This window comes from Balaenoptera musculus, chromosome 2 (assembly GCF_009873245.2).
Source record: "Balaenoptera musculus isolate JJ_BM4_2016_0621 chromosome 2, mBalMus1.pri.v3, whole genome shotgun sequence".
Classification (NCBI taxonomy): Eukaryota; Metazoa; Chordata; class Mammalia; order Artiodactyla; family Balaenopteridae; genus Balaenoptera; species Balaenoptera musculus.
This window is the reverse complement of record NC_045786.1, coordinates 25421927-25443818: the sequence shown is the minus strand read 5'-3', so window position 1 is coordinate 25443818 and position 21892 is coordinate 25421927. Positions and strand designations below refer to the sequence as shown.

The window sequence follows — 21892 nt, the reverse complement described above, 5'->3', positions numbered from 1 at the left end:
AAATTATAGAGATGGAGAGCAGCTTAGTGTCTGCCAGGGATTAGAGAAGAAGGAGGCCTGTGGCTGTGGCCAGGTTAGGGCAGCGGGAGGGATCCCTGTGATGAGAACTGCTGTGTATCTTGGCTCTGGTGATGGTCACATGAATCTTCACATGTGGGACAGTTGTGTAGAACCAAAGACACATGCACGGATGACAGCATATAAAATTGGTGAGATCTGAGTAAGACTGATGGATTGTAGCAAGGTCAATTTTCTGGTTGTGATATCATGCTATAATTTGGGGGGAAATTGAATGAAGGCTATATTGGATCCCTCGATATTATTATTTACAACTGCATGTGAATCTATAATTATCTCAAAATAAAATGTTAAAAACATAGATTTACAGTAGCTGGTCCAAGATCAAGCAGAACTAGAATTTGAACCCAGCTCATTCTAAACTCCAAAGCCCAACATCTTAACCATTACAATACAGAGCTTCAATACATAGTTATCAAAATCTTCATAATCTTTTTTTTACCCATGCATCCTATATCTGGAAATGTATCCTGAGAAAATCACAAAATAAAAACTTTATACATAAAAAAAGTTAAAAACAAGCACACACACAAACAATCCTCTGTTCCTCTTCTTGTCCTTGTTTCTCTTGGTGACCCTGGCATTCCTGTGATGTGACACTTCAGCATCTCCCTTAAATTTCACTTTCCTTTGCCGTCAGGTCCAAACCCTTCTCAAAAGTCCTTGCTTGGACCTCTGCGGGAGCCTCACGCACGCCCCCTCTCTTCTGTAACGTTCACCACTCTCCTGCAGCCGTCCCAACTGCAGACCCGCCAGAGCAGTAGCGTCTTATCATTTCCCTGCACCTCCCGTGTCTCCCAGCCTCCAATATGTCTTTAAAAATATCGTCTAGCCAAGCATCCTAGGGTCCCAGAGCACAGAGCTGATGCGCTAGTGCCGCAGTAAATGCCTGCAGGTGAGGTGTTCTCTGCCTCCATGATTCACTTCGGGGTACCACAACCGCCCCTCCCTCTTTTTCCTTTAACCTGGGAAGTGGGTTTGTCAAACACTGGACTCCCTCCTGTCGGGAGGGATTGACAGCATTTCTTTGCTTTGCTTTGGGGACTGAGTCTGCCAATCAAATAGCAGATGGCAGATTCCTCAGAGCCATTAAGGAGCTTGTGACCATAGGAGCTTCTTAGATACTACAGGTCACTGCCTTTGCCATGCTGATTGGTTTTCTGGGCCTCCTGGTGTGGTGCCCCTGATGGGGGGGTGGAATCCTTCCTGGCCTGTGAGCCAGGTAAGGAGGAAGGCTGCTCCTGACTGTACCTCGTTGGAAGGGTGAACGGGGTTCACCTGGCAGGTTCAGCAGAATAGGTCACCCTGACAGGGGGAATGCCGGGTTCAGGGGACTATAAATGGAATGTTTGCTGGAGTGTGAATGGCAAGGGTGTGAATGACAGAAATGTATCTGGGAAATAATGTAAGTGAAAGGACCTTGATATCTGTAAAATGTCCCACAAGTCTTGATTGTTGCTATTATTATCTCTCAAGCAGTGTTGTTTTTAAGACCAAGTGATAAAATATGTAAGTTCCTTTGTGAGCTGGAAAAAAATTATCTAAAATGTTAATTACTTAAAGCTTGATTGTGTCAGAACAAGGAAATGGAGTTTCTTTTGACTTCATCTTCTAAGGACTATTTATGAGAATTCTGCATTCGTTTCCTTCCTCTCACCTATATTCACAATGGCCTTCACATCTAATAAAACAGGGTCAACTTCCTGATCACTGCCAACTAGCTCACCATGGTTTAGTTTGAAAACTTCTGGTCATTTCTGGTTGTTGTTGGCTGTCCATGTCACCTACTATTTATTTAAACTGTTTCTTCAACGTGGGCAGCCGTAGGCACTGAATGAATGCTTGAGTGTATTGGCAATTGCGTCGATATTATGGTCTATTAATCAATTAATTCAGACACATATCCATCTTCGTTCAGCATAAAGGCTGAGGGGAATGTGGCAGAGCCAAGTTTGTTTGTGCTCAGGGCTGGGGGGACGGGTTAAGGCAACTTAATATCATCAAAGAAAAGGTGCCTGATTCCCTGGGTGGGAATAAGAGGGGGGGCTGTGTACTCTGAAGGGGAAGATCTCAGTGCAACTGGGCTCATTCTGCAGTAATTAGCATCTTTCATCTGTGAGTTCTGTGTGTGTCTGACCCACAGTTTCTGAGACCCGGCTGGGCCTCCCAGGCCAAAGAGTCAGAATTTCCACGACCCAAGAATGAGTGACTCACAGGGTAAGATCCTTCTGGAGAACATCTTCTTCCTTAATCAACACTTATTACCAAGAAAAAAGAAGGTGGGGGAGATAGGTGGGAATCCAGTTATTTTCTCTTTCCCTTGGAAGGGAAAAAAGGAGACTGAGAACCAACAATATTCCTCCCAGAAGCTGTCCCTGAATCAAAGCTCTCATGTTTCGGGGTCTCAAATGCTTCTGTGAATGAAACTTTTGGGGTGGTTGTGTTTTGCGCCTGGGAGTCTTAGCTGATAACAAACTTCTGTACGTGAAAGGGTTAACCGCAAGTTTACCGCAGAATGTCAACCTGATGAAAATTAAAGGGTTGTCAGATGAGAAAAACAAGGGGGATAGAAATAGACCCGTGTTTTTTCTCTGAAATCGAAAAGCAGTTTTCCTTCAAATCTTTGAAACCCATTTCTTGGGACGAAATAATGTTTTTAGTAGAAATGTGCTACGTTGGTGAATCCCACTCACTGTCTTCCCCAAGGGGAGTCTTCTGAGAAATTAGACCATGGAGTCGAGGAGATTTTTCAACTGGATAACCATGGAATTTCCACTGGAATTCTAAAGAATGCCAGATGGGTAAGTGTGATGCCGGGTAGAAACTCAAGACCCGAAGGGAAACATGGGAAAGAAGGAAAAAGGAAAAGGTCGTGTGACACGATGGAGGCATCCAGACTAAGAGTTACTCGTCAGAGCCGTTGCCCCATTCGGGTGTCAAACAGCAGCTGGCCACGCTGACACGGACCCTAAGTGTGGCAGGCACCCCAAATCCACGTGTACAGAGCCTGGGAGGACCCAGGTCAGGTGTTGCCAGCAGGAACCCGCACCTGCCGCCCCACTCCACCTCCCGGGGATGCCCGCCATCCCCCTAACTCTGGGACACTCTGCTTCGCGCCTGCTCTCAAGAATCACACTCAGTTTTAAACAAGACACACGTGTGTGCTGTTTGGATTCAATGTTTGAGGCCCCCGCCCCCCAAATTCGTATGCCGAATCCTTACTGCCCAACGTGATGGTGTTAGGAGGTGGGGCCTTGGGGTGAGATGAGGCCATGAGGGTGGAGCCTCAGGGATGGGTTTGTGCCCCTGTAGGAGTCACGAGAGAGCCGGCATCCTCTCTGCTCCCAGCCATGTGGGGACACAACGGCCCTCCCCCAAACCCCACCACGCCGGCCCCCCTGATCTCAGATCCCAGCCTCCAGGAATAAAGTGAGGAATGAAGTTCTGTTGTTCTGAGCCCCCCAGGCTTTGGTATTCTGTTAGAGCAGCCTGCACGGACTAAGATATCACCATGCGTTTTGGATGGGGATGAGACCCTTGCATGGAGAATGTCAATCTAGACATGGAAATGGAGGCCACAGACTGCCCGGAGGGGAAGGTGCTGATTTAGGTTCTGGGGTTCTTGGTGCTTTGGGGGCAGCCCTGATCTGCTTGTCCACTGTGACTCGCTTAAGTCGGGTTCAGTGTAGACAAACAGCAGCCTGAACGTATTCCCCAAATCTGCATGTCGGCAGGCGCTGCCCCATAAATAGAAGAAGGACGAGGATGTGTCAGAGTGGGCGGATGATGGGGTGGGTGACACAGGGTCGGGAGGAGGTTATGTTAAGATCGTCGATTAAATGAGACCCAAAGCCCTCCCCGGTACTCCAGGGACTGGCCTCAGAAAAGCAGCCTCAGCTGAAAGGCTTTTGATGAATTCAGTCTGTGGACTCAGCCTGGGCTCTCCTCCCTCAGCCAGCACTGAAGGAAACAGGCTCCGTGTTCCCCAGAGCGCCCTTTATAGTGCCAGCTCTACACCATTCCTGTCTTCCCTAAATTCTTAGGTAGCACCGAAGTCCTGCCCTCTGCTCAGTGCCGTAGGTGGGTGCTGTCCCTTTCAACAGACACCTCAGGTTTTACGACCACAGGTGATGGTCCTGCAAGGGGCGTTTGTGTCGGGCTTCTTATAGAATTTAAACCCAAGGTGGCAGCACTTTCCAAGGACATGGGAACTTAAGACCTGTTACCATGATTCACTGGGAATTGCTTTGCGCTGAAAAGGACAGATGGGGCTCGCCAAGGATGTGGTAATTGTAGCGTGAACCAGATAGACTTCCTTCCATAGTGTGAACTGATACCTTCAGTCCTGCTTACAAACGGACCGGATGCAGGTAGAGGAGCTTGCCGGCCGCTGGGGGGCTGAATGGCTCGGTCAGCACAGGGCTGAAGGGATGACTTTTCACTCCGCTATAGGGTGTTTATTAAGCCATACAATGTCGGGACCGAAAGGGGCTTAGAGACCCTCTCTATCCATCTCCTCGCATGCTTAGACAGTGCCCGCTCTGTCCAAGGTGTGTGAGACACTGCACACCGGGCACTGATCGGGGTACATATATGGACCTCTCTGGTCCTCACAGCCCCCTATGAAGTAGGCTGTTAGGAATATTCATGACAATTAATACAATGATTATTATATAGTACATTATTATAATTAAAATATTAAATGTATAATAAATTAAGATATACAAAGTACTACAGTATGATTAGTATAGTTATAAATAAGAAACATTTAAATATGATTAATTATTAGATAGTCGTTCTTACTGGCTCTGTGTCATACACGATGGCGGTGAGGCCCCGACAGGGTCAGTGACCTTTGCGGAGTCACACAGCCAGTCGGTGTGAGGCCAGCGTTTGGACCCGCAGCCTCACAGGTGGAGGTGCTTGTGACCCTGTTCACCCACAGTTTCCTCCCTGTGTCTCGGCTGCATCCTGTTCCTGTGGCCACTGTAGCCTCTGACCGCCCACCCCGTCCCACATGTGTCCCACATGGTGGGAAGGCCATTGCGGGCATCTTTGGGTGGGGTGGGTGCTGGAGCTTGGAGAGCAGATGCTGGGTGCTAACGTACAGAGATCATTCAGGCTGGACTCTGTAGGGACTGGGGATTCGTAGGGAGTGCGGGGCCAGCCAAGGGAAAGGAACAAGGATTTTGCCCAGGGTTCCTGGGCAGCTGGGTGGATAGTAGTGTCTTTCACTAAAATGGGAAATAGAGGAGGAAGAGTAGGCCTGGGGCCACAGCTCTGGCTGTACTGAGTTTGAGAAGTCTGTGAGACAGCCCTGTGGAGAGGTGCTCTGGGCCTTGGCTGTGCAGATTGGAAGCCCAGCAAGCCATGTTTACTGAGCGCCTACTATATCCTGGTTACTGTAGGCAGGCTGCCACGTCCCACTTTATACCCACAGCAACTGAAACCCATGGAGGTTAGAAGAACCTGCCCACCACCAGCTCCCCACTAGGTCACTCAGCGCCCTCCGGGGCTGCACCCCCTCCCCCTGTCCCGCCTGCCGTCATACGCACGGACGCCAGAGCCAACGCTCTAAAGCCCAGACCACATCCTTCCCTTGCCCACGCCGCTCTGTGGTACCCATTCCTCCCAGGATACAGTCGAAGCCCCTGTACTTGGCAAGGCTCCATGACATAGCTCACAGCCCAGCCTCAACCACCTCCACCTCTGTCCCCCGCCTGAGCTCTCCGGCCTGGTGGACCATGCCCTGTCTTTTGTCGTTAACCTTGCTCACGACTTAGCTTCCACCTTCTCGACTTCTGCTTGTCCTGCAGGCCTCCCTCGTTGTCACTTTTCTCTGGGAAGCCTCCTGGACCCGTCTCTTTGGTTTCGGGCATTCCGCTGCACTCCCGAACCACCCGCCATTTCTTTACACAGTGCTTGCCACACTGTGTCCCTCAGATGCCCCCACCCTGCTGGAGCCTGCAGAGAATGGTACCCAGCGATTGTTTTAAAGGAAAGTAGAGTCACACAAGTTCAAACCAGGATCTGAATCCAAGCCTGCAGAATCCCAAGTTCATGAGCCCTTTCTGCTCTCCCAAGATGCTTTCCAGTTGGAAAGAATCCCAAATAGGCTGATGAGATGCGGAAGATTATAAGAGGGGAGGATGCCCCTAGGCTTTGAAATCATAGGTGAGGAAGCTACGTTTGCAGAATAGGAGACCTGCGGGCTGGGGGGCCTGATGTGCAGAAGACATGCAGATGGTCCAGGTCAGAAAGAATATGGGATGCCAGGCAGAGGAAGTGTGCCCCACAGGCAGCGGGGAAGGATTTGAGCGCTTTGATCAGGGGAAAGGCATCACGAAAGTTGTTTTCAGGAGAATTAATTTGGGGATGGATCAAAGAGTGACTTAAAATGAGACCTGGAAGGCTTACCTAAGAAGCCCAGGGGAGTTAATGAGACCTGTCGACTGTGTGCTTCCTTTGTACAGGGATGGAGCCGGTAGCCCGCCTCCATCACTTTCTTGTGCGCGGGAATGACTGCTTCACGACTTCAGTTTCCTCATCTGTAAAATGGGAATGATCATGGTGGTACCTGACTCACAGGGTCGTTGTGAGGCTTCTGTGAGGTAACAGGTGCAGCGCACACAGTTACCCTCCCAGGAGGAGGAGGAGGAGGGCGGGAGGCTGAGGTGTCCTGACAGCTCTGCTCGCAGACCCTCTGCACAAGCCCACTGCAAACTCAGGCTAGGGGAGTGAGATTAACGAAGCCCTGGGAAGAGGGAAAGTGAAACTTGATGGCCTGGCCAGTGAAAGGCGTTGAAAGTCAAAAGTGAGATAAACAACGACCCGTTTGCACATCAGAGCTGAAATGCTCACCCTTTGCGGTCCCCGTGCTCTCCTGGGTGTCAGCAGGATGTCAGCGGAAACTGCCCTTTTATTTTTAAAAGGTTTTGGGGTTTGTAATTTTTTTTGTAGTTGTTTGTTTTGCTTTCCACTTAAAATAAGGAGTTTTCTCTTCACAAAGATCCTTTTATTCTAAATCAGGCTCTGAACAGAGGTGTCACTACCACAGGGACCGGAAACGGATACCACACTCAGCTGGGTGTGCAGGCTCTGGCGGGTTTCATCAGCCGGGGACGCCGTGACAGCCCCGGCCGCAACCAGGAAAGATGCCAGATGCGCAGCCTCCCCCGAAACTCCCGGGAAACTCACAGAGCCCCGAGGCAGGAAGAAGCTGACGTCAACTTAGCCTTCGGGGATTTCAAGCAAAACTCTTAGAAATGATTCCTCTGCCCTTTATTTGGTATCATGATCTTTCTCTGAGGAGATGGGCCAATTTGCTCCAAGGACCTCATTTCATGAAACTATGTATATGTAGTTATACACACACGCACACACACACACACATATATATATACACATATATTACATACACGTGTGTATATATATAAACACACATATATGTACATATATACACATATATGTATATATACCTAGTATATATGTATGTGTATACATACACAAACATGTATACATATAAACACATACTCTCTCTCTCTCTCTCTCTATATATATATATGTTTTAAAGAAACACTGTTGCTTTGCTTTTAAGTATATAAGGTAACCGGACTGACTAGGTTCCCTTCATCCCTTCCTTGGAGAGGAAGGTCCTTCCTGGGCGTTTAGAATGGGGGAGTGGTTCACACTCCACTGAGGACGTGCCATCGGTCAGCACTGTGTATAAATGGTACTTCTGCAATACCTGGGGCCTGTGGGAGCCATCAGTTTCTTCTTCAAGGAATGTAACTACTCCCACCTGAAATGTTCCCACTTTCTCGGTCAGGGACTTTCTCGAGCAAAAGAAAGCTTCTGCACATCCTCTGACTATGTTGTTATAAATTCAAAATCTGCGGTGTTTGATTTTAATAACTTCAGTAGTTGATAATGACCAAGTAATGCTCTCAGCCCTCCTTTCTGTCCCAAATGTTAGCGTAAATGTGAGGCAGTTCTTGATTCAAGAGGTACGGGGACTCGTATAAGAACAAACATTTGTCTGTGTGTTCCATCCACTCTTTCTTTGTATTTGCATTTTAGATCTCAGCTTGTGTTGGCATTATCTGTGCGATATATTTCTCTCCTGCTGGATGGTGTGTTCCTGGAGGCCAAGGACTGGGTTACATTCATCTCCTAACCCTGTATCTGACACATAGTAGTTGCTCAATAAATATTTCCTGAATGAATGAATGACTCAACAAAGGAATGAAGCATTGCCTGAAGGTGATGCCACAGGCAAGACTGTCCCCATCCACCCTCCTGCGTCCCTCCTCTACCTGTCACACCCATCCTGTCTGTCTACCTTGGCAGCAGTGTTTTCACTCTGAAAAACTTCACAGCAGAGAAGACTCCCACCACCATGCCTCAGAGACACACCTATCCTTGCCTTTGTTTTCTTATTGCTGAGGATACAAAAAGCAGCAAGACTTCTGAAGGAGGTATCTATTTTGGGCCCAAACAGAAAAGAGTGGGTGATTCTGTGGGCAGAGATTCCTGAACGTGGTGGGGTTGACTCATGCCCGGAGGTGCTCAGAATTTCCTCTGTTTCGTGGGCGTCTGGGGCAGACGTGGCTCGACTTGAGTGCTTTCTTTCAAGCACAGTCAAATGCAGGAAAGACACCCCGAGCTGCTGTTTGGGGCGTAGAAGGAGGGGGAGAGCGGGATTCAGAGAATTTAAGTCTGCAGGGGCTCTGTGCGCCTGAAGAGGTCAGCTCCTAGAGGAGATGGAGGGATCACTGCTGGGCATCTGGGGTCGGAGTCTGTAGGAACAGGCTCGTTCATTTACGCACAACCACAGCAGCAGCAGGACCTCCTCAGAGCAGACTCTCTTCCACTTTAAAAAAGTGAAAATAAACTTGTTTACTAACGTGGTTCAGGAGAATCGTCAAGAACACTGGCTCTGCATCACTCCAGCCTGGTTCGCATCCTCGCTCCCCACCCCGGTTGTGTTCCATGGGCTCACTTACTCACTTCTGTGAGCCTCAGTTTACCAGGTGCAAAATGGGGGTGAGAACAAGGCCGACCTGATTTTGAGGATTATCCGAAGGAATACTACGTTTTCACATAATGCCTGTAAGAGAGCATGTAGGCTGTGAATATTAGCTCTTGTTATTATCATTCATGTTTAAAATGTTTCTTGGGGAGTTCCCTGGTGGTCCAGTGGTTAGGACTTGGTGCTTTCACTGCCGTGGCCCTGGGTTCAGTCCTTGGTCAGGGAACGAAGATTCCACAAGCCACGCGGCGTAGCCAAAAAAAAAAGTTTCCTGCAACAAGGCTGAAGGCAAATAAGCCTCAAAGGAAAAAGTGGGTACTGGGATCAGGGTTTGTGCCAGGGCTGCCCCAGCCAGCCGTCTGTTCTCCAGTTCACAGCTTCGCCCACCACTCAGCTTTCTCTCTCAGGAGGGCCTCCTGAAGACCAGCGGGCTTTCCACGCTCTTTCTTTTAAAGGAACCAATCACCTCCTTAGCACTTACTTTATATTCTTTAGAAACCTGCTTCTCTTTCTTCTTCTCTTGGGAAAAAAGTATTTAACTGTTCCTAGTCTCCTGATGCCAGCCTGCCCTTTCACTGCATCCAGAATGATTGGAAAAGGGGGGAAAGCAGCCCAGGAAGCAGGTCTCACTAGTGTGACCCAGGCTATCCACCTTACTTGGTCCCTTGTGAGCTTCGGGTCAACCCCAACCATGGCATCCACACTTTGGTGCCTTAGTGTTTCTGCTGCCTGAAATCCTCCTGGGTACCTGACCCTGGGTTCAGAGTGCAGGCACCGTGGCTGATGGAAAGCCACATGGCCAGGGTGGGTGGGGGCAAAGTGTCACGTGGGTGGTCAGGATGGAGGTCCCAGAGCTCTGGCCTTGTGGTGTGCCGTTGGCCAGGGCTAGGTCGGGACATAATTTGGATGTAGGGAAATAAGACCCTGGACTTCTTGACTGTTACCCAGAGGTGTCATGTGGCCCTGGTGATGCTGATTCAGTGACCCGTTGTGGGAATGAAGTCTACCAGACCCCAACGAGGTGTGTAGACACTAGAGGATCAAAATGAGAGGAGGTGAACACAGGTGCTTCTTGTCGGAGCAAAAGTGCTAGTTTTTATCAGATCATTGCTAGCCATTTGAGCCTCATCTTGCTCAGCACGCAGCCAACACGAAATATGAAAAAGTTCGTTCGGGTTTTTCCGTACTGTCTTACGGAAAACCCCAAACAAACTTTTTGGTCAACCCAATATTTGAAATATGGGTCATTTGTTTCGTTGCTCTCATTAACACCTCAATTTTCAGTTGTTACTCAAGGAGCATGACCCACGTATACAACTGTAGCAACATCATCAGGAAACGCCACCCTCCAGCCATCTTCTGAGATTCAGAAGCACAAGCTTAGAGCCACCTTCTCCAAGAAGCCTTTCTGAACGCTCCGCGAAGCACCTTACCCCGCTTTGGTCGCTGTGGCATGCATCAACTTTGCTACATACCACTTTGTAATATTTGATCTTGTGTCTTTCCCAGACTGGTTTTCCCATTTTACTTGCAAGTTCTGTGTGGGGTGGACACACCACATATTTCTTCTCTCCTGTGACAGCCTTGCTACTCAAAATGGGTTTTGGGCATTAACAACATGGGCCTCACAGGGAGCCTGAACCAGAATCTCAGCCCCCATCCCTGACATCCTGAGTCAGAACCTGCCTCACAACAAGCCCCTAGGTGACCTGTAATAGATTAAACTTTGGGAAATACTGTGCTAGGGCACCTATTCCTAGTGAATAGAAATAAAACAATGGAATTGGACCAACCATGGAATCATTATTCTGTGGATTTCAATCCTAACCACATCTTGAATCATTTGAGGAGCTTAAAAATAATGTTATCCTTATGTCCAATTCTCATCCCCAGAGAGTCTGACCTAATTGGTCTTAATTGGTCTTGGGTGAGGCTCGGGCATCATTTGTTAAAGTTTCCCAGACACACACTTAATGTGCAGTTCGTGCTAGAAACCACTGCTCTAAATACATTTCCCAGTTGGACTTGTGTTTTCTCCCTGATGGAGGCGAATCCCAGAGTAACCTCCAAACAAGTCAAACAGCCAAAAACTTCCTGAGTAATCTTAGAGTGGAAAATACCTAAAATACCTAGAGATGATTCTATTATTGTTTTCCCCTAAATGGGTGACTTATTTGAAAGCCTGAGAGGGGGAGGGATTCAGTGATGGCTGTTGACTCATTGGCAATCACTGCTGCCTTCCTTGGCAAGTCTTCAAGGTGGGAGTTGCTCAGCAGATGTTTTATCTCCAGTCTTAGGCCAGAAGCAGTTTGAGAGCAAAGACCTTTTCCATCTTGGTAATCCTAACATATGGATGGATGGATGGATGGATGGATGGATGGATGGATGGATGGAAAGATGGATGGATCAATGGATGGAAAGATGGATGGATGGATGTCACTGAGAGTCGACGTGAAGACCTAAGGGGAATATTGGACTGGAATTTGGGAAGCCTGGATTCTAGTCCTGGCTCTCCACTTTTCTTGCTTGCCTGGTGTCCTTGGTACCTTTTTCTTACTATCTAGGCACTCAGGCCTTTTAGGTTGCTTTTGCCAAGCCAACTATAGCTCCCTTACCAGGGAGCATATCTTCCTGTGTCTCATCCTCTGTGCTCACAACAATAGCTGTTCAGATATTAAAGAACCTCATTGCAGGTCCTTCCTGGAGACCCTGGTTGATAGGGAGGCTACAACCCCAAATATTATCCACAAACTTTTGTGCATATGTACAGTTTTCTAAGGAGACAGTTAACAGCACTCATCAAATTTGCTCAAGGACTCACCACTCAAGAAAGGTTAAGCCAGATGGAGTCTTGCTATCACTTTGTTCTTCCTGTTGGGAGATTCAGGATGTATGTATAGGAGTGATAAATGAGGTCTGTCTTTATGTGGTGAGGTTCTATGGACCATTTTTTTGCCCCCTTGATAATACTTGGGGCAGCGGCTGACTCCACCTAAGCAGAACTTCCTGAAGAAATTACTAGAAAGGGTGGCCAAAGAGGGAATAAGGGAGCTCGTTAAGGGTCTCCAATCTCTCTTCCCCTGATACCTGCCTGGATGAAGAACAGGGACCCCCAGTGGCTTCAGAGGGCACCTGGGTGGGCTATGACTGCTACCAAGGTGACACACATTGTTAGCCTGGAGAGAAGGAATCCTAGATTCTAAGTCCAAAAGGATCAGAGGCCATTCCTTCAGCCTCCTGCCTGGCTTGGGAAATCTCTACACCACTTTTGACAAATTTTCATTTAGGCTCTGCTTAAACACTTGCAGAGAAAGGGAGCCCAGGAGTTAATGGAGAGGAAAAGGATAGAGGAACTCTTTACGCTGTTTGGCTGTTGGACGCTCACCAGACACGAATAAACCCACAGTTCAAAGTTTTACCATTTTTTTGGCTTTGCCACGCAGCATGTGGGATCTTAGTTCCCTGACCAGGGATTGAACCTGCGACCCCTGCATTGGAAGTGCAGAGTCTTAACCACTGGACCTCCAGGGAAGTTCCCAAAGTTTTACCTTTTCAGCGGCATCCCCCACCCAGCCTCTGTCACCTTTCCACCCAAGTCTCCTTCCTTTTCTGATTCTCACTGCCGCCTAAAGTCTGGGGCAGGGGAGCAGATGATGAACAAAAGCCAAGAGCCTCTCCTAAAGCCAAGAATCTACTGGTTTGCCATCTGGGTGCTCTTACATTTGAAAAGTATGAAAGGCACATATCCCTAATTTCACTTTCTAGGAGGGGAAGTTAAAACATAGAGATTGGAGGGCAGCAGAGAAGAACTGGAATTCCGCCCCGTCCATCTTCCCAGCCAGCATACGCGCCCCTCTGTGGCTCCCCCGACGTGGCTGGAAAGCCTTGACCACTTTCAGGGATGCAGAGCTTATAGCTTTTTGAAACAATCGATTGAATTAAGGTCCTCTTTTCTTTTCTCATAGGGAATGGCCTCAGATAAAGAGAAGAGAAGGAGGTTCCCACTCATGTAAGACCTCCCCTGTGAGAAGCAAGGAAATCATTTGAGGGCAAAAATGCCCAAAAAGCAAATAGCAGAAGCCTCACCCAGCAGTGAGAAGTGTTTTTGCCTTGACGTTTACAACCTCGCCTGAGTGCTGCGCGGTACCTTCCAGGAGTTGGAAATAACCTACAATGTTACGTCAGCCTCGGCACTTGGGCCTGCAAAGGTCTCTTAACCCAGACCCTGCTGTGTATGTCTTCGGTTTGGAAACTTTTTCATCCAAAAGTACGCCGGCTTGAAAAGGCCTTTCCACAGAGCTTATTTTATTTCCTGTTCAGAATTCTTGACAAAGAGCGATAGAGCTAGAAGTCAGTCTTAGGATCAGCTCCATCAACCTTTTCATTTTGCAGAGAAACTGAGGCCCAGGGAGGTATAGCAATTTGCCAAAAATCATGCCCTTCACCTCCTCTGACGATGGTCGTTCGGAGGTGCCTTGGACCACTTTCTGTTCCCTGCAAAGTTCAGTATCCCTGACTCTTCTCTCCACTGACCTCAGGTGACATGGCCCCCCTTCCCAAAGGAACTCTGTTTATTTTTATCGTTTCTACTGATCATTGGAAATGAAGGGAGCGGGAAGTGAACTTGAATGACCATGTTGAGGGCTAGCCTGACTTAAGGGTGACTGTCGCTATGATAGGAATGACTTTAACAAGAAACAACACAGAAGCCTCCAGACTACTCAGGGCTTTAGCCAAAGAAGCCAAGAAGTCTTCTCTTCGGATGAGTGGAGTTGAGTGCAGGAGCTGTAGAGCTTATCAGCTGTCCTCTATAGCATCTCTAGCTGACCGTCCATCAGTGAAGTCAACTCTTTTTGGTGCCTTAATTCTCTCAGATCTCAAAAGGAGCAGATGTACGGGTGATAAACAGCACTGCCTATTTAAGACATGCTGTTTTTAAAGAAAGTAGCAACTGTTTCATGAGGTACTTCCTAAGTCTACCAAAGCCATATATATATATATATATATATATACATCTTCTCCAAAGTACATCTTAAAGGTGAGCAAGGAAACAGTGGTAATAACACCTTGGGATCTAGAGAAATTGAATGATTAAATATGAAGAGTTAAACATTTTGTGTTTTAATGACAAACGTGAAGATGGAAATTCCAGTGTGGGCAGTCATCTTTACAAGAAGGGATAATTAGACAAAAATATCATCTTAATGGGTTTCCGCATTGTGTTTTTTTTTTTTTTTTTGAGTCTAGGGCATGAAGATTTGATCACAGAATTCCTAGAATGAAAGAAAGATGATCAAGGCATAGATAAACTCTCAGAATTTCCACAGTGCTGAGAAAGGCACCTTCAATAACGTGCCTGTTGGCAACATCAGGAGAATTCTCTTTTCAACCACATCCCAGGACCCAGTAATACAGAGACTCAAAACACTCACGTTGACTAATACATCCCCTGTCACCCATCACAATTTTAAATGGTGGCTTTGGAAATTTTCAGACTGAAAATCTGCCTTATGAATCAGCTAGAAATTGCATCTGTTGACAGTCTGATTGATTTCGTTAGCAACCTCTCCCTTCTGAGGAATAAAAAGATTTGTTTATTTGAAGACTGGGTTCCCCTGGGAGGAAAAAGTCTGAGATGAGATTATTTCTTACCCTGGAGTGGTTCCTAAGCCATATGTGGATCCCAGAAACTCAGCCCGTGTCATTCTCTTTAGCTACCAAGTCCTCACTTGCCTCTGGATGGGACAATTTCACGCCCTGTCTGTGCACCTACTCTCTCTACGGAATCATCTCTGTAGAGCTCGGACCCTGTCTGCAGGGAACAGAAGGAGCACATGGCTGAGAAAACTGGGTTTGAGTCCTGGCTCTGTCACTGCCTGTGTGACCTCTGAGTTTTGAGGTCTTCTTCATCTCATGGGTTGGTGACGTCCACCTTGCAAAGGGGCTATGAAGAGTAAAAGAAGACTTATACGTCTGGCACATAGAAGGTACTCTATAAATGGTCATTTTTACTTTCTAGTAGTCTTTTATTGACTCCCAAATGAAGTTTAAATTTTTAAACTTGCTACGAAGGCCTTGGGTCATTCATTTGACGCCATCCTACCTTTTCAGTCTTAATCCCCAGCAACCCCACATCCCCGTCCAAGGCTGGGGGCTGTTCCCTGATGCTCTGCTGTGTCTTTGCTCCTGTGGGCCTCTCTATCTGTAATCTCCACTCAGGGAGTGCCCCCTCAGGGCACTTTTTGCTGCTGCTTTCACGAAGCTTTCCCTGATACACCCCCGCTCCCCTAGATCTTATCCCATTCCACCCATACTGCTGTTATTATATCTATGCCTTTCTTCCCCTTACTAGGTTATATCTCTCTTAAGGAGTGAGGTTATGTCTTGTTCATTTTAGTATTTCCTACAGTGTTGAAAAAGGGAACAAGACGTATTAGATAGATTTTTGAAGATGTGAGTGTATGAAGCAGTCCTCACTGCTACAAGACCATTCACATCTTCAGATAAGTCATCATCGGCCGGCAATAACACGCGTTTACTTGAAATGTGTTTCCCACAGATGGGGCATGATTAACTGTAAAGACTTTTCTGTTCTGGCTTGGCTTGACCTCCCACTTTGCAAAGACCTTGTGGAGGTAGAAATCTCATTATAAGCCTTCCTAAAATCACGCCCACTTTTCACTTCAAAGTAAAGAAGATCCTACACCTGGGTCAGTTCACAGCCCAGTGACTTGGTCATTTCCCCTAAGCAAGCAAAAAAGACTCCTTATGCATCATCCTGTTTCACTTCTTAACATATCTTTCTGTGGCCACTTAGCGTCATTATATATCTAGAAACGAAGGATATAAAATCATAGACTCTGATATCTTACCCGTTTTCCTGCATAAGCAAGGGAAGACGTTATTAGAAAGTTCACACTCAATTAGGAAGGAGGTTTGAGGTAGAAGTTGGTGGTTTCTTATTGCTTAAAAAAAAAACCTGACAAACCCTTTTGAAAGGATGAAAGGAATTCAAAACTTTCATATATATATATATATATACCCACGTACATACATACATGCATATATACACATAAGAACATAAGAAGAATTGATGTTCTGAAAGTCATATGCTTATTTTTTTTAAACTTCTATAAAGTTACACATATAAGAAACTTCCTAGGTATTATTTCCCGAGGCAGTAAAAAACAAAGTATACATCCTTGAGGCTTAACTTTTCTGAGCTCTTAAATGATCCCAATGTTTCATATATGAGTTAGTGATATCTGCCGCACATTCACCTGGTCTTAGAGAGACTCCTAGTAGATTTTTAGTATTGTCTTACAACTTGGTGGGTGCAGTGGAAAACTGAATTCAGTGGAAAATCCAATTTCTTGAGGACTCTGCTCATTAGTATCTGCTAACATTCAAATATCACATCACCCTCGTCTTCCCAGAATCAGCCGTCAAAGACTTTGAGCGACAGAAGAGCCCACCGTTCCAAGTTCTCTTTATAGGTCGGCGATAATTGAGGCATAAAAAGGGCCCCCCGGTGGGCTGTGAACATAGGGGTAGAACCCAGGATTCAACCCCCTTCCCCGTACTTTCTACTTAGGTGCCTCTCGGATCCTGTGGCTGTGGAGAGTCGACATCCTTAGCCTTCCCAGGACTCCGAGGGCACCAGTGACCCCTTACCTGTCACGCAGCCGGGTACAACAATGAATACGAAGAATCCCCACATCAGCAAACCTGGCTCCATCCTCCGGGTCCCTGGGATCAGCTGCCTATGTGGGGGCCAGGAAGAAAAGGTACTTCTCTGCAGAATGCTGGGTTTCCTTTCAGCCTCTTGCTGGCATCGCGCTGGGAGGCTGGGGAAGGATCAGTCCGCCCAGGTTGTCATCCTCGCTGGTCCATCCGTCTCTAGGACAGTCAGCACTTGCTCTATATAAGTATTAGCCTGGTTTGTTCAGTCAGGAAATCGTGCCTACCACTCTCTTCTCTAGTCTCAAATATAGGAAGTGGTTTTAACCAGCTTTTTTTTTTTCAAGTTCAGTTGCTGGGAGGTGTGGGCCGGGGTTGGTGAGAAGGATTGGGGTTCATGTATGAATCCTTTCTTCAGCTTCCCCCTGAAAAGGAGAGGGAGATTCCCCCTGCCGTTGATGGAGGGTGAGCAAGCACTTCTTGGCAGTGGTCTCAGCTAGAGTTTCATAAACTGATGTCACTGTGAAACTGAGGTCCTTCCCCAGACTTGCAGCTCCCCGAGGAGTGGGCAGGTGCCACACAAGATGGGGGGCAAGGTCATGCCAGGAGTGTGGGAGAGCAGTCTTGGTCCTGGACGGGAGTTTCCTAAAGCTGTCTGACCACGGATCCCTTTAAAAAGTCTAGTGGGCATCCAGGTGGGGTCTCCATACTCAGAACTCAGGAATACTCTCCCAAGATTTATAATCAGTACTAGCCATAATTATTTCACCACGATGCTCTGGGTTCCTGCATGTGAGTTGTCATTTTATAAGATGTTTTGCCACCAGATGTGTCTTTCTCTTAAAAGATCATTACTGGGAACTTCCCTGGTGGTGCAGTGGTTAAGAATCCGCCTGCCAATGCAGGGGACACGGGTTCGAGCCCTGGTCCGGGAAGATCCCACATGCCACAGAGCAGCTAAGCCCGTGCACCACAACTACTGAAGCCCGTGTGCCTAGAGTCCGTGCTCCGCAACAAGAGAAGCCACCACAGTGAGAAGCCCGCGCACCACAATGAAGAATAGCCCCTGCTCGCCACAACTAGAGAAAGCCTGCACGCAGCAATGAAGACCCAATGCAGCCAAAAATAAATAAATAAATTTGTAAAAAAAACCCAAAAAACAAGGATCATTACTAAAATGTGGACTTTGGTTTTCGATGTTGGGATACTCAGGATTTTTGCTGCCGTGTGTGGGATCTTTAGTTGTAGCATTCAAACTCTTAGTTGTGGCATGTGGGATGTAGTTCCCCGACCAGGGATCGAACCTGGGCCCCCTGCATTGGGAGCAGAGAGTCTTAGCCACTGGACCGCCGGGGAAATCCCTTCCCTGTTAGAGATCAGAGCTATCTTCTGATTTTCACGAAATGGTTGACTGTGTTTTGCTAAGTGGAAATTCATGTAATCACGTAGTTATAGTAAAATACAATTTAAAAAATATTAGAAAGCAAGTGAAAATATTGACAAAAGGAAGAACCATCCAGGCAAGCCAAAGCAGTTCATGGTTCCAATATGTGTTGTTGATAATTCTCTAAGAACATTCTGATATTCTCTAAGAAAGGAAATTACGATCTCTGAAAAGGGCCTTGAAAGGCTGCACATGAACTAAGAGTGGTTTCCAGGGTAAGTACCAGAGTTTGCAGAGAAAAGCATGAACTGATCTCTTTCCGGGAGTGAAATACTTTATCGAAATGTGACAGGATCATCTTCTACGATTCCAGAGCAGGCTTACCCTCATTGCTGGCAACATTTCAACCGTGTGGATGAGTGCAGCAGTTCCTGTTACCTGCCGGGCTGTCCCTGTTATTAAGCTGGAGATTTTGCCTGGCTACGGTTATCATCATATAGTTTTGAAATAAACTTACAGAAAAATTGGAAGTATAATATAAATAACTACTCCCCCAAAACCATGGAAGAGTAGCTGCCATTGTGATGTTCCAAATACAGAATTGACGATGTTCACTTTGATCCCTTGATGCAAGCGGTGTCTCCCAGGGGCCCCCACTTTACAGTCACTATAACCCTGACCCTAACCCTCTTTGTGATAAATAAGGACTTGGTGATAAGATGTAAATATCGTGTTACACATCAAACTTTCAATTTATTCATTTATTTACGTGTACAGGCTCAGGATTTTCTATTTTATTCACTGGGTTATAATCTATCGCTGTCATTTATTTCAGTGCTCAAACTGTCTCCTGTTTGTCCACTGCGAGTCCATTCAAGGTGGCTTCTGTGTCCTTTTGACACATCTCCATCATTCTTTCTGTACTTCTTTGCTTTGGGAGCATAAGGAGATTTTTCCAGGCTCATCTTGTACTTTCTCTGTCCCAGCCCTGGTATCAGCCGTTAATCCAAAGAGTCCGGGTTCCTTCAGAGGGAAATAGTGTTTTGATGCCAAGATATGCTCATTGCTATTGGGGTGGCACTACTCCTAGGCTCTCCCAATGAACAGAGCTAGGGACAGAGCTAAGGAATACATGCATGTACACACACACACACACACACACCCTTTACATCTATATTTATTTCTGTATCCATCTACACATATTGGAAACCATGAGTTCACACTGGTACATCCCAACATCCCAATTCCAACTGAGCACCACAGGACTGAATTCTAGTTTTTTTCCTTTTCTGTATGTGTTGGTAACTCTCTTGCCTGATGGTGGGAAATCGGCTTCGTTAGCCCTTGTCTGTTTACATTTGATCAGTCCCCCTGTATGTTACCAGTCTCTCATCTCTGCCGCCATCCCCTTCCCCACACAGGTACCCTATTCTCCCTACTCAGGCTCTGAATCCCTGTTCTGAGCCCACCCCCAGACTCTGAGGGAATGGCCCCCTCGCCCTGATCAGGCTCTGACAGCTCTTACCAGGTCACCCCCTCCCTGCCCCCATGGACGTCCTTCTGACCCTGCTTGGGTGCTGCACCCCCATCCCAAGTCATTCCCCTTGGGGATGACTTCCTCCCCTTGTGTGAGGTCTGACACCCTTGCCACCAGCACTAGGTGTCAGCCCCCTCCCCCCACGTGGGGGGCTCCGATAACACTAGTGTATCTGCTTGTCTTTGTGAACCCCCCTCACCCTGATCAGGTTCTGACTCCCCCTGCTGGGCTGCACCCTGTGGGGACCCCTGCTCCACTCTGCTTGGACCCTGACTCCTCATCTTGGATGGTCTCCCCATAAAGACACCTTCCTCACCCCCTTTGGGCTGTGACTGCCCCCCAACTCTGGGCTACTCTGTCACCTCCCACCTGACACACAGTTGTCTCCCCTCCTTTGCTCCACCAGAAAGCTTTAGCTGAATTATTCAGAAAGGGAAGGAGAAGAGGACGGTTAGTGCCCACCCTTCAAGAGTAAAGCAGTAAAAGGAAAAGGAGGCCAAATGTGCAATCCAGCCAAGCTCAGAGAATGAGCACACATGGAATGAAGAAGCAAACCAACCATAATGACCTCCAAGCTTTTAAGGTGATTCATATGTTTTTAAACTCTAGAGAGTCTTAGGAATTAATATTTCTTCTTGGAAAGTAACAGTTACCTAAAGTTTACTAAAACCTTCAGTTTTATTTTTATTTTTTTATTATTTTTTAAAAATTTATTTATTTTTGGCTGTGTTGGGTCTTTATTGCTGCGTGCCGGCTTTCTCTAGTTGTGGTGAGCGGGGGCTACTCTTTGTTGCGGTGCGCGGGCTTCTCATTGCGGTGGCTTTTCTTGTTGCGGAGCACGGGCTCTAGGCGCACAGGCTTCAGTAGTTGTGGTGCGTGGGCTTCAGTAGTTGTGGCTCACGGGCTCTAGAGTGCAGGCTCGGTAGTTGTGGTGCACGGGCTTAGTTGCTCCGCAGCATGTGGGATCTTCCTGGACCAGGGCTCAAACCCGTGTCCCCTGCATTGGCAGGTGGATTCTTAACCACTGTGCCACAAGGAAAGTCCTCAAAACCTTCAGTTTTATATCAGTTTCTTTTTCTTCTATGAAGTTAAAGTAAAATTAAATTTAACAATATATATTTACAAATTTTTGAGGATCAAAGAAATATTAACCAGGACTTATAAGGTACATTTGGACTGAAGTAAGTAGCAAACATTAATCTCACAGATTAATTCACTGCTATGTAAAATAATCAAAACTTGAATTGTAATTTTTTTTGCTTTACAACAGAACCTCCCTCAACCCCTCCTTACAATAATTAGAAGAGTTAAATCCATTTTATTTTATTAGTAACAAAATAATAGCAAAATAGATTAAACATCTTTTATTTTACATTTTTATTATTAAAAATAATATACAAACTATGAAAACAAAAATAGTGATTTGGGGGGTCTTTTTAATAATTTAGAAGCTTTATTCCCACCCCTCACCGCCAATTAGCAGATGGATTTCATATTAGTTCAACTGGAGGTTTTCTTCCTATAGTTGTCTGGGAGGTCTTTTTAGTCAAATAACTATAATTTTTATGAGTGGTGTTGCTGAATTAAAGCCTCGTATCAGAGGCTTGCATTTGACATCTTATCCTGCACTGGAATGCTGAGGAAAAAGGAGGAATGTAGAAATTGCACACTGCTCAAAAAAATGATCAGTTGTTTTATCTTGGGAAGCTCACTTCTCCATTTTTAAGAAATTTCAGGTTGGAATTTTTCATTTTCACTTTGAAATGTTAGGATGTGTTGTTTAAGTCAGTCCCATTAGGAGAACCATGTTAAAACTCTTTTAGTCACAGAGCCAAGTCAACATGATATAAATGTGGGGATTCGTTAAACTGAATAATATCATAAACACATGATGAAATTAAAACCCCAGTTACAGAACAGAAACTAGAGACCAATAAATTGACAACCACACCATGACAGTTGGTGGGATGGAGACGGCCAGCAGGTCCCCCAAATCATCCTTCCCTTCTTCTTGGGCGAATGATTAGAACACATTCCCTGGCCTCCTGGAGCTAAGTGTGGTTCTGTGGTGATGTTCTTGCCAGGAGACGTTAGCAGAAGTGATGTTTAGCACCTCTGCCTGGCTTCCCTTCTTTCCAGCTGGCTGGAATGCTGTGACCAGAGTAATCGTGGAAGTTGGGTG

At 46.6% G+C, this 21892-nt stretch overlaps 1 protein-coding gene across 1 annotated transcript in view; it reads right to left on the bottom strand.

Moving 5' to 3' along the window:
* The window catches only part of IL2RA (interleukin 2 receptor subunit alpha), a 42006-nt gene extending 25037 nt beyond the window's left edge, over positions 1-16969 (bottom strand). Inside the window, exon 1 of the mRNA XM_036843742.1 lies at positions 16784-16969. Within this exon, the coding sequence (XP_036699637.1) occupies positions 16784-16847 (64 nt within the window). The 5' untranslated portion in view covers positions 16848-16969. The remainder of the gene's footprint in view (positions 1-16783) is intronic.
* Positions 16970-21892: the final 4923 nt, after the last annotated feature.